At 41.7% G+C, this 16,136-nt stretch overlaps 2 protein-coding genes across 2 annotated transcripts in view; one reads left to right on the top strand and one right to left on the bottom strand.

The window, feature by feature from the left end:
- The first annotated feature begins 437 nt into the window (after window positions 1-437).
- On the top strand, window positions 438-10,577 carry LOC138951877 (phytanoyl-CoA dioxygenase domain-containing protein 1-like). The gene is made up of 9 exons (XM_070323435.1): window positions 438-615; window positions 1,395-1,512; window positions 2,773-2,873; window positions 4,594-4,735; window positions 6,171-6,265; window positions 7,662-7,767; window positions 8,256-8,340; window positions 8,786-8,990; window positions 9,313-10,577. Exons 1-9 carry the CDS (start codon window positions 463-465, stop codon window positions 9,436-9,438), a joined length of 1,131 nt encoding a protein of 376 aa, XP_070179536.1. The 5' UTR covers window positions 438-462; the 3' UTR covers window positions 9,439-10,577.
- Window positions 9,784-16,136, bottom strand: part of LOC138951876 (uncharacterized) — a 7,762-nt gene continuing 1,409 nt past the window's right edge. Inside the window, exons 3-6 of the mRNA XM_070323434.1 lie at window positions 15,625-15,786; window positions 13,439-13,602; window positions 11,772-12,062; window positions 9,784-11,388 (exon numbers count right to left, since the gene is read on the bottom strand). Of these exons, the coding sequence (XP_070179535.1) occupies window positions 10,675-11,388; window positions 11,772-12,062; window positions 13,439-13,602; window positions 15,625-15,786 (1,331 nt within the window). The 3' untranslated portion in view covers window positions 9,784-10,674. The remainder of the gene's footprint in view (window positions 11,389-11,771; window positions 12,063-13,438; window positions 13,603-15,624; window positions 15,787-16,136) is intronic.

The following is a 16,136-nucleotide window of genomic DNA, read 5'->3' as shown; positions in this document are numbered from 1 at the left end:
CGTCGGCTCGGCGCTTCGCGCCTTCACACCCATATCTTCACAATATACTTTTGAAAAAAACCAGTCATAAAATGAACTGATCCGCCCCTGCCGCCAGGGGGGACATCCCCCTGGGCTACCACTGGCAACCCCCCCCCTCCTCTTCGCCTAGTCCGGCCCTGGAGAAGAAAAGGCCTTGGAGAATGCCTTTTTTCTGGACGTACGTGATGTTGTCATTGCCTTTCACGTTTGGTCAGCCGAGGGGTCATCAATTTTAAAACATGATAAAGAATATTCCTGTTCACTCTTGGTCGTTTTTGTTTTATTTTGATTTTTGATTTGTTGCCTCGTCGAGAATACATTCAAAGGCACGACACAATAGCTCAACACATTGCATTCGCTGTGCCTGGCACAGACATCTTCAGAACTATCAATTCCGTGCGCCTGTACTTTGTGGGTGCATGAGCACTCACGAAAACAAACATGGCGACCGACATGGAGAAGACAACGTCGTACCCAGGCGCAGTGGAGGAAACATACCCAGAGGTGTTCAACATTAAGGCGATGCCAGCCCAGTCTTTGGAGAAAAAGCCAGGGCAGCTCCCCGAGGACATGATTAAGCAGTATTTTGAAGAGGTTTGTTTATATCTGACGGAAGACGCACTAACGTAACGCAGTGCAAGTGCGTGCACTCGGAGTCGGACCTCCCTCTCTCTCTCTCTCTCTCTCTCTCTCATCCATGATCCTCTCTCGGTACACCCTCTCTCTTTCGCGCATGGCCTATAGCAGGATTGCATCTCATAGGATTGTTTAGTATCTCACCGATCTGATGCAGTATTATAGACTCAGAAATGTTAGATATTATTCGTATTGCATAAGTAGGGATTCCTAGTACTAAACCTAGCGTGTCACTGGCACACGTTGAGCTTGTTAACATTTTCAAACAGACTATGATAGGTATCATTATGGCATGTGCGGTATCCATTTCCCCCTGGCAATGGCATTTTGCACGAAGGAAAGAGAGGGGGGGGGGGGGGACCACACACACATGTTTCTGTCAACATTTAAATTGTGCAATTTAGAACATGCAGGGATCGATACCTATATATATATATATAAACAAAGATCCCAATATATGTCTTCAGGAAGAGTCTTCGTGCACACATGTGTACATATCGAACCCTTGTTTTATAATCTATTTTCTCCCTTACATTACTGGCATGAGTGACCTTACATAAATTTCATTATTATGCACACACTCACTGACTCAGGTATTTCAGAAATTAATTTAGTATTAAACTAAAGTCTTGACAATGACATAATTATATATATGCTTATCAGATCATTATTTGTGTAGATCGAAAGCTTTTGGTCTTTTTATAAGAATATTTTATGTTGAATTGTTTCACTTTCAGGGCTATGTGATTGTTGACTCATTTTTCAAGAAGGAAGAACTGGATGCATGCCGTGAAGCAATTGAAGTCTTGGTGGATGATCTGGCTAATATGCTTTTCACTGGCAAGAAAATCAAAAGTATGTCCTGCAAAACAAACAAACAAGTCGCGTAAGGCGAAAATACAATATTTAGTCAAGTAGCTGTCGAACTCACAGAATGAAACGCAATGCCATTTTACTCGTAGCATCGTCAGGCCACCGCTCATGGCAAAGGCAGTGAAATTGACAAGAAGAGCGGGGTAGTAGTTGCGCTAAGAAGGATAGCACGCTTTTCTGTACCTCTCTTTGTTTTAACTTTCTGAGCGTGTTTTTAATCCAAACATATCATATCTATATGTTTTTGGAATCAGGAACCGACAAGGAATAAGATGAAAGTGTTTTTAAATTGATTTGGACAATTTAATTTTGATAATAATTTTTATATATTTAATTTTCAGAGCTTGTTTTTAATCCGAATATAACATATTTATATGTTTTTGGAATCAGCAAATGATGGAGAATAAGATAAACGTAAATTTGGATCGTTTTATAAATTTTTATTTTTTTTTACAATTTTCAGATTTTTAATGACCAAAGTCATTAATTAATTTTTAAGCCACCAAGCTGAAATGCAATACCGAACCCCGGGCTTCGTCGAAGATTACTTGACCAAAATTTCAACCAATTTGGTTGAAAAATGAGAGCGTGACAGTGCCGCCTCAACTTTCACGAAAAGCCGGATATGACGTCATCAAAGACATATATCAAAAAAATGAAAAAAACGTATGGGGATATCAATCCCAGGAACTCTCATGTCAAATTTCATAAAGATCGGTCCAATAGTTTGGTCTGAATCGCTCTACACGCACGCACGCACACACGCACACACATACACCACGACCCTCGTTTCGATTCCCCCTCGATGTTAAAATATTTAGTCAAAACTTGACTAAATATAAAAAGGAACATGTGTGTGTCTCTCTTTATCTCTCTCTCTCTCACTCACTCTGTCTCTCTACCTATCTCTCTTTCTGCAAGAATTAAGGTCTGCCTGAGACCATAAATTTACATTTTTGTGCATGCTTTTCTGTCTGAGTGTCTCTCTCTTTATTTGCCTTTGTCTCTGTCTTCCTATGTATGTGTACCTTGGTATATCATTGTACATCATTCTAAAAGAGCAACACGTACTCTAAACCTAATCACACTAATTAAGCCAACACTCTGTTTGGCAAGTGTCATGTAGGAAAAGTAATTATTCACGGGTAACTAGCTGTTATTTGAGAATTCTTTATGCCAGAAAATACTATAGTATATCAGACTCACACTCACAAATGATATTTGCAACATTCGATTTTGCAGATCTTTACAAGGAGTATGGTTTGTTTGAGAGACTGACTCACATCGAGAAAGAGTTTCCCGGGGCCAACATTCTCCTGCACAAACAAGGGAAACTTTCTCAGGTACAGTGGAATCCAGCTATAACGAACCTGGGTATAAAGAAATCCCTCTTTTAACAAACTGCCATTGATTTCCCGGCAGACAGCCTTCTATTTCTTACTTGTTACTTTCCGGCTACATCGAACCTTTTGAACTCATTTGCACAACGAACCCCTCTTTTAACAAACACGTTTTCATCGCCCCAGAGCCGTTTTGTCTCTAAAAGTCACAAGGCTACAATGAACTGATGTCAATAATTGTCTCCAAAGACAAAAATACACAAAAATACACAAACACAAGTGCACATCGCGTGATGAGCGAACTCTGAACAAACAGCGGGAGGTGCACGGAACAGCAAGATGGAACAGCCAGTGACAGCGGTGAAGACGATGACCCAGAACCGCTCCCAACACCAACTGCCAGGCAAAGTGCAGAGATGTCTGTGACTTGGATAAGATCTCCAAATTGGAGTGTACAGTGGAGAAGTGTGCCAGTTCTGAGCAGCGTCAGACAAACATTCTGGACTTTTTCAAAACAGCTTAGTACGTGTGTCGCGGCAGTGTCAGTGTGTGCAGTGTCTTTTTTGACGGACACGGAGATTGATCAGAATGTACATGTACATGCTTTTACACGACTTTTTAAATTTTACTTCTAAAATTGTGACAGTAAAGTGAACATTTGAACTATGCCTCTCTCTATGGATTATATTATGAAGCTGTAGAAAACATGCAGAGATTGTACTCTCCAAGGAAAGATCGATGGGACGATCATTTGAAGGTGAGTGGGAAAACTTGTCTTAAGGCCATTTAGGGTTGAAAACTCTACAGCGAATTGCTGATATAACAAACTAAAATGTATCTCTCTTGAGATTCGTTGTACCCGTACTCCACTGTACAGTAAACATTTTCCACACATTTGTAGTCACTGGTCAGTCACCTAATTACCTCCCTTTATGTGATAGTAAATTCTTACTGTAAAATTGTAACCAGTCCCTTTGAGCTAACAGTTTTACTGCAGCTCTTCTTTAAAAAAAAAATTTAAAAAAAGTTTAACATACATACAGTGGAACCTGTCTATAACGCCCATCCAAGGGACGGACCTAATGATGTCGTCATAGACGGGTGGTCGCTGTGGAATGGTGAATTAGATAGAAGAAAGACTCATCCGGGATCCTTGGGAGTGATCATTGTGAGCAGATGGCACTGCTTTTGAGAGGTGGTTGCGAGGGCAGGTTTGACTGTATAGAATTTGTGTATTGCATTTAGGGATCTGAGGCGGCCTGCTGGTTATTGTGAAACAGCTGATAGTACCTGACATTATGGGGCACCCTGTAGGTAACCTGTTGTTTGTGAACTCTTCTTCTTCATTCATGGCCTGAAGCTCCCACGGTTTTTAAGTGTATAACCGTTTTACCCTGCCATTTAGGCAGCCATACTCTGCTTTGAGGGGAGGCATGCTTGATATTTTCGTGTTTTTACAACCAACCGAACTCTGACATGGATTACAGGTCTTTTCCTTGCGCACTTGGTCTTGTGCTTGCGTGTACACACAAAGGGGGATAAGGCACTATCAGGTCTGCACATAAGTTGACCTGGGGGATTGGAAAAATCTCCACCCTTAACCCACCAGGCTCAGTCGGGATTCAAACCCACAACCTTCAGCTTGGGAGGTGGGCGTCTCATCCTCTAGGCAATTGCGCCCGTCTGTCTGTGGACAAATTTCACAATGTGTCTTTTTTTCCAGGCGTTCAGAGATCTGTGGTCAAACCCTCGCCTGCTGAATGTTGTGGAACAGCTGATAGGACCAGACATTATGGGTCACCCTGTGTGGAACCTGAGAACCAAGACGCCACAGAATGAAGCCACCACCGTTCCCTGGCACCAAGGTATTCGTTTTGCATTTCTGGCCTCAAAGTCTTTTGTGCTTGTCTTTGTGTCTATACCTGTCTTTCATTCTGGCAACAGTGGAATCCTCCTTTTAAGACACCCCCCCCCCCCCCCCCCCCCCAGCATTTAAGACTCCCTCCTTTTCAAGACCCTGTTTTCGGGCGGGGATGTAGCTCAGTCGGTAGCGCGCTGGATTTGTATCCAGTTGGCCGCTGTCAGCGTCAGTTCGTCCCCACGTTCGGCGAGAGATTTATTTCTCAGAGTCAACTTTGTGTGCAGACTCTCCTCGGTGTCCGAACACCCCCCGTGTGTACACGCAAGCACAAGACCAAGTGCGCACGAAAAAGATCCTGTAATCCATGTCAGAGTTCGGTGGGTTATAGAAACACGAAAATACCCAGCATGCTTCCTCCGAAAACGGCGTATGGCTGCCTAAATGGCGGGATAAAAAACGGTCATACACGTAAAACTCCACTTGTGCAAAAAACACGAGTGTACGTGGGAGTTTCAGCCCACGAACGCAGAAGAAGACCCTGTTTTCACAGATTTTCTGTTCATAACCTCTTTAAATTTACCCCCATTTTAAGATTTGATTTTGTTAGATTTTTCAAGGTCGTAAAAGGAGGGGTTCCACATGCTGTACCTGTATTCAGGCTATCTCTATGGCTGATGGTCTTTGTAGAGGGCCCCAAAGGGGGGGTATCATCACGATCACGGGAAGGGAAATTTTAGCTTTCACGATCACAGTTACCTTGATTTTTTGTTTTCACGATCACGAACACCTTGACGAATAGAGGATCATAGAGTGATACAGCTGTGAAAATTGTACGTTGAAGATAAAATGCTTGGCAATAATGCCTATCACGATCACGAAAACAAATGACGATCACGATCACGAGACTTGATTTTTTTGTCTTCACAGATCACGGGCAAAGTCCCATCACGATCACAGAAATGGAAATTTCGGCAATCACGGTCACAGAAAGGTCAAAAAACGCCAATCACGATCACGATTTTAAACCCTTTAGGGCCCTCTTTGTATGTTGGTCAGCTTGTGTGTTTGTCTGTCTGCTTGTCTGTTTGACAGTCTGTCACTCACATTGTCTTTTGTGATTTATACTTGCCTGCCCATATGCGTTGATTCATCATTCTGATGTTATCCTTGAAGAAGTTTGATCTTGCCCTGAGACAGTTGTTTTGGAATGATTTGTCAAAATGTTTTGCTCGACATGCTCTATCAATGTGTGTGTATGTGGGTCTGCATTGTTTGTTGTATCGGTGTCATCACTTCAGGTTGTCTGATGTTTGTAAACAAAATACTTCTGTTGTTTCTTTTCATATCTGTGTAAATTTATGCAGGAGGCAGCAAATGATGTTCACATTTTTTTAATGTATTTTTACCTCTTTATCCACATACATTTTTGAATTGTGCAGATTGTGCATACCTTGACAGCAGATCATACAATGTACTGCAACCAACCGCCTGGATACCTCTACTGGATGCAAATGAGAAAAATGGATGCATGCAGGTAAACGATTTCTTCTGTGCGTGTGTTGCTTGACGATCTATACTTTTGTGTAGAAGTTGGTTTACAAGAACATGATTCAAGAGTGAGAAAAGAAGACTGACAAACCTCCTCCCCCCTCCCCCCCCTCCCCAAAGAAAACAAACCAAAACGGGGTGTTGCAAGTAGCTCTGTTTCCTCCTTGGGGATGAAGCTACCAGGGGAAGGGATTGTGTTGGAGGTGCGGGTAGAGGGGTAGCCCTCCCGGTGCTCCCCCTTGGACCTCCCTAGTCTAGGACCCTGGGTCTTCGCGAGGTGGCCATTGTGGCGTAATCCCTCCGGACTAGCATAATGTTTCCCTATCCCAAGACCGACCGTGCGTGGTCTATGACCACATCCTCTACGAGGTGACCCTATCAACTAGGCAGCGCAAGCCCCTAGGCGAAACACGGCGGATCTAGAGGAGAGAACCTCGATAAAAAATTTGAGCTGCCATGAAGACGGAGCATGTTGGCTGAGGACAGCGGGCAGACCTCCTGTGCCGACACCCATCTACAGGAGAAAACCAGGCATGCACGCATCAAACCCAACATGGCCATACAAACGGAAAAAACGGAAACCAAAACAACAACAACAAAACACAAAGCAAACAAACAAAGAAAAAAACCAAGCAGATTTTACAAATAAATGATATTAGACACTGAAGCAATTTTGAGGATATAAATAACGCTTTGCCTCCTCATTAACCTGTTCAGCCTCATCAGTTTTACTCCTCGATTTCTGGCAGACTTTTGTGATAAATCTTAGTTTCGATCTTCAACTGCTTATATCTTTGGACCAGTGGACTTGCTTTTATTGTGGATGAATGCTAAATAAAATTCCCTTTCAGCTGACAAGTAAATCAAGTGATGCCAGGGATGAGAAATGGTATCGCTTAATTAACACTTTCTAACTCACCTATGTTGACCACTTTTTTTTTAGCCGAGACCAGCTGTGCTGCAGCAGGTCACTCAGAATTGTAGTAGTAACTGTGTAGAATCTGTGTATCAACAAGCTGGAATGCAGGCGTTAGATGGACGTTACAGGAAGCGACTGAAGCTAACAGTCTCAGCGGATATATCCGTACCTGGTCAGATAGAGCCATGAGTGGGTACGGATATATCCGTACCTGGGAAACAATGAGTTAATGACTGGGACTATATATATTGAAGACAGCTGACGGCTTCGTCAATCAACTTAATCTCGTATGGAAGAAAACTGTTCCACGACAAAGTCTGAATAGCAAGTAATTTCTGTTTTTTAAACGTCAGACAAATCTTTATTTATTTATATATGTATTCTATTTTATGTTGATGACTTTGTACAGACAAATCTTTCTTTCTTTATATGTATTCTATTTTATGTTGATGACTTTGTGCAGGTTGCCAAACGCGGACACTTGAAGGGCAAAGTGGCCACACATCAGTGCTGCTGGGGTGGGACGTGGTACGTTCAACTGGAGGAGGATGAAATGGCAAAGACACTGGGTGAGTACAGTGGTGCCTGTGATGTGAGACCCGTGTGATGAGTGAACACCTCCCATGAAAGGACACCTTCTAGAGTCCCTTTGTCTATTATCTCTATCAAAATATACCTGTCATGATTTACAGGCCACCTTCAATGTAGGGACACTTTGGTGTCCTTTCATCGCAGGTATCACTGTACATCATATTTGTACCTCTGGTCCCCGCTCTCCACCACCTTTTCCCTTCACTCTTTTTTGTTTCTTAAAACAAATAGAAATCAACAGTAGTGCAGTAGAACCCCTCTTTTGAGACCCCCGATTATACACCCCCCCACACACACACACACACTTTTTTTATTGCATTCTCAGATTTCCTAATGACAGTCCTTGAAAATAGGTTATGAAGATTCTATAACACAGGGCTAGACTGCTTAGGATTGAAGATAACAGCTCAGAATGAGGTCCTAGAGTATGTCATCTATTCGTCATTGTGCCTGGGATTATGTGCAGATGTGGACGTGAAAAAAGACATCCAGTTATGTCCCATTCCCTACGGTGGCATGCTACTCATCAACAACCTCATCCCTCATAGAAGGTAAGGAAATGGAACTGTGTGCGTGTGTGTCTTTGTGTGTTTTGTATGTGTTTGTGTGTATGTTTGTCTGTCTGTCTGTCTAATGTGTACATATGAGTATGTTTTGTGTCTGCTTTTGTTGGTGTGTGTATGGAAATATGTGTCTATATATCAAGGAATACTTCTCTCAGGGGTAGAAGGAGTACTTGCTATATATATATATATGTCTGCATTGTGTGTGGGTGTGCGCGTTTAATTTATGTCACACACACACACACACACACACACACACACACACACACACACACACACACACACACACACACACACACACACACACCTTTATGCATGTGTGTTTATGCTATCATGTAAATAAATACCCAAAACCTGTGTTTCTTAACTTCAAATTTCCATATTTCTACTTCCTAAAAATTCATGTCAGTTTCTTCCTTCTAACTTTCTTCAGTTTGGCGAACGTGTCAGACCAGATTCGCTGGAGCCTTGACCTTCGCTGGCAACGACCCGATCATTCAGTTGGCTTTTATGAACTAAAGGACGGAATCCTCATGAGGACGAAGGAAAACCCAGACATGAAGGTTGACTGGGATGCGTTTGACAGCGTCGATCGACACACCGCTGCTACGTCAGAAATGCAGAAAGACAATTTCCCTGTGAGTTTCACTAGCAGCAGATGCCTGAGAATCCTTTTCATAATGTGTCGCTCGGTAGCATTTACCCCTGTGTCCACATTTGTGATGGGGTTTGGAAAAAAGTGACATAAATTGCTCAACCAACTTTCGAGATATGTGCTAAAAACCACCCATTGCTAAACATTTACTGATTTTTACATTTGTATCTTTTTCGACTCTACAAGATTGAATCTATAACCATAACGAATAGATTTGTGAAATTCCATATGAACTGCACAGGTTATTTTACTCGCTACCCTGCAAAATAATTTATTTTAATTATTTTCTTCTTGTTCTCACTCAGGAGGCTGACGACCCAAAGTTTGACACTACAATCCAGGGCCCCTGGATGAGGAGATGGGAGATGGTACACATGAACCGACACACTGACGTGCTTAGCGACGATAAACTCTCATGGCATAAGAACTGAGATTGCGATGCCTTACCCGTGGACAAAAAAATGATAATGAGATGATATCAGTGAAGATGGAGAATGCTTGTATAAGCTTACTGTGGTCATTGATGCCGGTGAGAACATTAATTGCAATTATTTTCACCATAAATGTTGATATTGAAGTGTACATTGGATCATGTAAACTTGCATACGGACACTAACAGGGTTACATAGGCTGGCTGTCATAGGAACTGGTGGTATGAAGTCTTGGGCATATGTTCCATGGACTTTCATCTAACACACACACACACACACACACACACACACACACACACACACACACTCTGTGACACACACACACACATGCAAACACAAATGTCGCAGATTTAACAGCAAGCCTCAAATTTTCAGGTGACACAAAATCAGAGCCTGATGCAAGGACAAAACGATTTGGGTTTTTCCTTTTTTTGTATGAATTAAGGATCATTCTATGGAATATTTGTTCATGTGCACAGTAGAACGACAACAAAGAAAAGTTTAAAAAAAATCAAGTTAAGAAAATTATATAAAAATGTTGTGTTACCGTATTTTTGAAGACTGCAATCCTTTTTTGTTGAATATTTATGCACCTTGCTTATACATATATGTCCGCAATGCAGTATTTTATGCAGGTTTATTCTCCTCTTGTGGAATGTTCAGATGTTTACATACATGTATCAAGAATCTTGCAAATTGTTGCTTGCAGTTTATTTTTTGTGATGAGCATTCTTTAGGTTGGTTTTACACATAGCTTTCGAGAAATTTTATTTATTTGTCTTCCTGTTTATATGCTAACGTGTCATAGAGGTTTTGTTTTTTGTCACTTATACAAACTATATAAACAGAGCAATAGTTAATATTAACTCTGCCTCTAATTGGGCAAATTTTATCGCTTTATCCACTAAGAAAAGTAGTCATTTTCTGTTTTGCATAATGTTTGTTTTTTTGTTTTCCCTTATCGCTCATTTTCAAATCCATTGTCTAGTTAACTTCTATCTTTTATCTTTTACATACTATGTGAATGCCTTGTATTCATAAAACATGCTCCTGTGGATAAATGTTATTTTCTCAAGACGAATGCTTTTGACCTTTTTTGGGGGTGTTCATGCATCAATGAAAAAAAATCAGGGATTTTCTGTTTTGTTCTCTGTTCCTTTAGAATAGTTTATCTATGGACCAAGTCCATGGGTTGATCTATTTGAAGATTGACAGGAACCTCGGGAATGATTGATTCTACTTGAAGACAGGCAAGAACTTGCCAATCAGAAGTTTAGCACCCATGACCAAAGTATCAAGAAACGACGACTCGTTATTGCGAGCAATCGCAAGTTTCAACTCGGCCATTTTCTTCTGCAGTTCTCTGTTCCTCTCTTCCGAAGTCTTCTCACGTTCCCTTTCCATCTTTTCAAGATGACGCTGCAAGTCTTGCTGCTTTTCTTCCATTTCTCTCAGCTCCTCTTGTCTTTTGTTTTCCAGTTCTTTCTCCTTTTCCTCCAATGCCCTCTGATGCTGCTCGAACAGCTTCTTCTTCTCCGCCTCTCGCTCTGCCATGCTGCAGTCCATGTTGTCAATCTGCTGGTTCATTCTCTCCCTCTCCCCCTTGGCAGCGTCTTGGATCCTCTTCAGCTGAAGCTTGCGATCTTTCTCTCGCTTCTCGAAAGCTTTCCTTTGCTCCGTTATCCTATCTTCCATAGCTTTGGCTTTGGCTTTGAGTTCGCGAGCGTAAGGGTTGTTGGCGAGGTCTTCCTCTTCCAGTTTCAGCAGTCGTCTGGCCACTTCTTCCTCCATCCCTTGACCAACGTTGGCATACTTGGGACACGTGTAGAATTGCCCTCCATTGGCGGTCAGCAGGCTGTTGACCTCTCGCATCAGTCGCTGGACGTAGGGCTGCTTGTTCTCAGTCACGTTGTTGAAAACCACGACACGATTCCTGCACTCTTTCAGGACCTACGGTTGAATTAACAGAAAATCATAGTAAGATAATTTCTATTTGTTGCCACACTCAGACAATAAAGTTCAATTGTGTTGTATTGTAAATACAATATTCAAATAATTATACTAAATGTTCTTACGTTTTCCAAATAGTTTGAAATTGTTCTTAAACAAACAAACAACAAACACATTCTTTTTTTTCAAATGTTCTTAACTTGCTACTGACAAAAGTTAACTCGTATTTTTTTTCTCCAAAATTACTTTTCGTTTCCCAAAATGTCTTAACTTTACTACACAAAAAATCCACAAATGTCCTAAATTGTTTCCACTTACAAAAAAATGACCCGTCTATACGGTACATGTATTTCCATTTTCCCAAGCCGCATGATAATACAGACCTTTCTAAGGCTTTCGGGCACGCGTCTCAGCACCTCATCGATCCCCTTGTTCTCCTTCTCCAGCCCGTCCCCGCCCGTAAAGACGATGATGAGGTGCTCCGTCACGCGCTCGTCAAACAAGGCCTTGAGGCGCTTGTACACCTGGAACTCCTCCTCCGTGTAACGGCCCAGGCGGATGACGTACAAGATGGCGTGAGGACCCGGATGCATGCAGGCCACGGCCTTGACGATGTCTGCGGAGATCTCTTCGTGCTTCCGCGCGGTGTCGAACAGTCCTGGGCAGTCCATGATCTGGGGGTAATGCCGCAAGAGTGTGCACAATTCTTTTTATGACAACAGTAGTGTTCACGTATTACGTTTAAGCGTTAAACCAATCACTAATTTATGCCGTATACCACACCCAGCTTTCATTTTTTGTTATGTTGCAAAAAAGCATTTTTTTAAACCGGATTTGTTAACCTGCATTGACTGTTGAGTACAACCTGCGGCGTAACGACCAACGAAGAGCCGAGTATGAAAACGGGTGTAACATATCAACGGCCTGGTATGTGCTCCAGGACAATATTAAGAAATTGTTAATTTATGGAAAGTTTAATTTTTGATACAATCAAACTGTCATGACTTCAACTTTGCTGTGGACAGACATACAACCTTAGCAGAAAATGACATTATTCGGTTATTCCAGGTAAAAAGAAAAACGTCGCGGAAAAACGTGTTTTTCTGAGGAATAACCTAACTTTTCCGCGGCATTTCTGTTTTTCCGTGGAATAACCGAATAATGTCATCATCTGCTAGGGATAGACATACCGTTACACATAATAATTATTATAAGGTAAATTACAGAACTTTTCTGAGTACGCGTTTAATTCGACCTCAAGATGACGAGTATTAAAGGTATTTTTGAACCTTAGCAGTCTAGCTGTTTTTGTTTGTTTTTGTTTTCTCTTGGATAATAAAGACCCCAAAATACTGTACTCGCGTGGTTTATCGTCTTCGTTCTTCTTATTCATCATTGTTCTTCTGGGATAATATAGTGAAACTCCCGTTTTAAGACACCCGAATTTGACTTCCTCCTTTTTAAGACTTTGCTTTTTCAGATGTTCTGTTCATAGCCTCAGTAAATGTACCACCACTTTTTTTTTTTTTTTTTTTTTTTTTTTTTCTTTCGTGGGCTGAAACTCCCACGTACACCACGCGTGTTTTTTTACACGAGTGGAATTTTACGTGTATGACCGTTTTTTTACCCCGCCATTTAGGCAGCCATACGCCGTTTTCGGAGGAAGCATGCTGGGTATTTTCGTGTTTCTATAACCCACCGAACTCTGACATGGATTACAGGATCTTTTTCGTGCGCACTTGGTCTTGTGCTTGCGTGTACACACGGCCGGGGGGTGTTCGGACACCGAGGAGAGTCTGCACACAAAGTTGACTCTGAGAAATAAATCTCTCGCCGAACGTGGGGACGAACTCACGCTGACAGCGGCCAACTGGATACAAATCCAGCGCGCTACCGACTGAGCTACATCCCCGCCCTTACCACCATTTTAAGACTCCCTCCCTTTAAAGACCTGATTGTCTCAGGTTGTTGAAGGTTGTAAATGGGGGTTCCATTGTCGTTATACAACCGTAGCCACCTCCAAAATCTGCCACAAGTTGTGATCACTTACCTCCACTATTTTACCGTCGACTGAACCACGTTCCAGTTGGTTGCGGAAGGTCTGGGAATCGAAGGACGCATCGCCATCAAACCGATCGGCACCCAGGATGCTGTTCCCCGTGGTACTTTTTCCGCTTCCAGTCTTTCCCACCAGGAGGAACCGATAGGAAACCTCTGTCAAAACCAAGCCGCCAACAAAGGTGCTTGCTTTAGCTTGGTAATAATAAGCCTACTTTACACACAACACATGAACTTGCATGTTCCCCCTGTGTGGTGCATTTAATGTTCATTCTTACATCAAAACAAGTCGCGTAAGGCGAAAATACAACATTTAGTCAAGCTGTCGAACTCACAGAATGAAACTGAACGCAATGCAATTTTTCAGCAAGACCGTATACTCGTAGCATCGTCAGTCCACCGCTCGTGGCAAAGGCAGTGAAATTGACAAGAAGAGCGGGGTAGTAGTTGCGCTGAGAAGGATAGCACGCTTTTCTGTACCTCTCTTCGTTTTAACTTTCTGAGCGTGTTTTTAATCCAAACATATCATATCTATATGTTTTTGGAATCAGGAACCGACAAGAAATAAGATGAAAATGTTTTTAAATTGATTTCGAAAATTTAATTTTGATCATAATTTTTATATTTTTTATTTTCAGAGCTTGTTTTTAATCCAAATATAACATTTATATGTTTTTGGAATCAGAAAATGATGAAGAATAAGATGAACGTAAATTTGGATCGTTTTATAAACTTTTTTGTTTGTTTACAATTTTTAGATTTTTAATGACTAAAGTCATTAATTAATTTTTAAGCCACCAAGCTGAAATGCAATACCGAAGTCCGGCCTTTGTCGAAGATTGCTTGGCCAAAATTTCAATCAATTTGATTGAAAAATGAGGGTGTGACAGTGCCGCCTCAACTTTTACAAAAAGCCGGATATGACGTCATCAAAGGTATTTATCGAAAAAAAGAAAAAAAACGTCCGGGGATATCATTCCCAGGAACTCTCATGTCAAATTTCATAAAGATCGGTCCAGTAGTTTGGTCTGAATCGCTCTACACACACACACGCACAGACAGACAGACACACACACACACACACACACACACACACACACATACACCACGACCCTCGTCTCGATTCCCCCTCTATGTAAAAACATTTAGTCAAAACTTGACTAAATGTAACAAAAAAGAAAACACAACAGAAACCAGTTTTGATACATTCTTAATAACATTTTCGTCCGCCTGTCGCTGACTTCTTCAGGGCGGTACATGTAATGACAAGTAAGGAATGACGACACGTGATGTATAGTAGATAGGGTGTCTAAGAAACAAGTACCCAAAAAGACATTGAAACATCAGTACCGAGACATGGAAAAACTAAGAGAAGGGAGAATGACAAGTCATCCGAATGAAAACACAGTGGTTCCAACAGGATGGAGCCGCCACCACATTCTCAGAGAAATCCAGAACATCCCACAGGAAACATTCCCCAATGTAATGAACAATATGGCAATGAGGATGCAGTCTGTCATTGGAAAACGGGGTGGCTACATTGATCACGTGGTGTGAAGACTTGAAACAGACGATCTCAACTGAAAGCTGTGAACTGGGGACAAAACTTCTATGAACTGACTACAATATCACGCAAAAATCATTCAATAAAGTTACTGACTTGTCTGTGGTATTGTAAGAAAATCGGGTACTTTTTTTTTAGACAACGGCCTGTACATGGGTTCTTTGTTCAGTTTATCTGTAAACATTTAATGGATATTATTTTCTTTTTTATTGTGGATTAGTCCCTCTTTAGGGCGAGGGCCAGATGTAAAAAAGCAAACCACAGCTTATTCTATTACCCTCGAGCGCTCGTCAAATAAATACAAAATGTCATTGGTAGACATGGATCTCATTATGAAGTTGGCCCGCGGGGCGGTTGGTGGTGAGAGGAGGGGGGGGGTGTACGGGGACGGAGATAGCGGGGAGGGAGGGAGGGAGGGAAGGAGGTTGTTGTTGCTGTTGTCGTCTTGACCGTCGTCCTCGTTCTTGTTGACGTTATCATTTGTTATTGCTGTTGTTGTTGTTGTTTTCCTGCCACTGCTGCTGCTGCTGTTGTTGTTGTTAGTAAGAGGAGAGCATGACAAACATTTCTTCAAACGATACGGATTCAGACAAACGTTTTCAACAGCAAAATACCTTGATCATAAATGTCCTTCCTTTTTGTGACGTCAGCAGATCCGGAGGCAGATCCGAAAATGTTGGAAAATGACTTGTCAGTGGACCTTCCGCTTTCAGGCCGATCAGATCCGGTGAATGATTTGACCGTATGTTGTCGCGTTTCAGACATTGGTACACCATCTAAGGAAACAGGATTTGTCAGTCTTGTGTTGTATTGACAATAACAGCAAATAAAATGACTCTGATCATGATGGTAAAAAAAAATGTGAATGGTATCAGTATCAAGTTGAACGGAATGATCGAATGAAGTGATCGTTTTAACCAAATCAACTGCTATCCGTCTTTTTGTGATAGAAAATCTGTGGTCCTACTTGAGCAAGTGATATGTACGCCGCTTAAAGCACACATATATGGTGATATTGGCAATTTACAATTTTCATTACATCTTGATAATACACGAAATCACTTCCCATGTGCATTATTTCCCCTGCCTACTGAAGCATGCAAATACGGTATTCGCGTTCAACGAG

Source organism: Littorina saxatilis, linkage group LG17 (genome assembly GCF_037325665.1).
Source record: "Littorina saxatilis isolate snail1 linkage group LG17, US_GU_Lsax_2.0, whole genome shotgun sequence".
Lineage (NCBI taxonomy): Eukaryota > Metazoa > Mollusca > Gastropoda > Littorinimorpha > Littorinidae > Littorina > Littorina saxatilis.
This window is presented reverse-complemented; position numbering and strand designations above follow the sequence as displayed.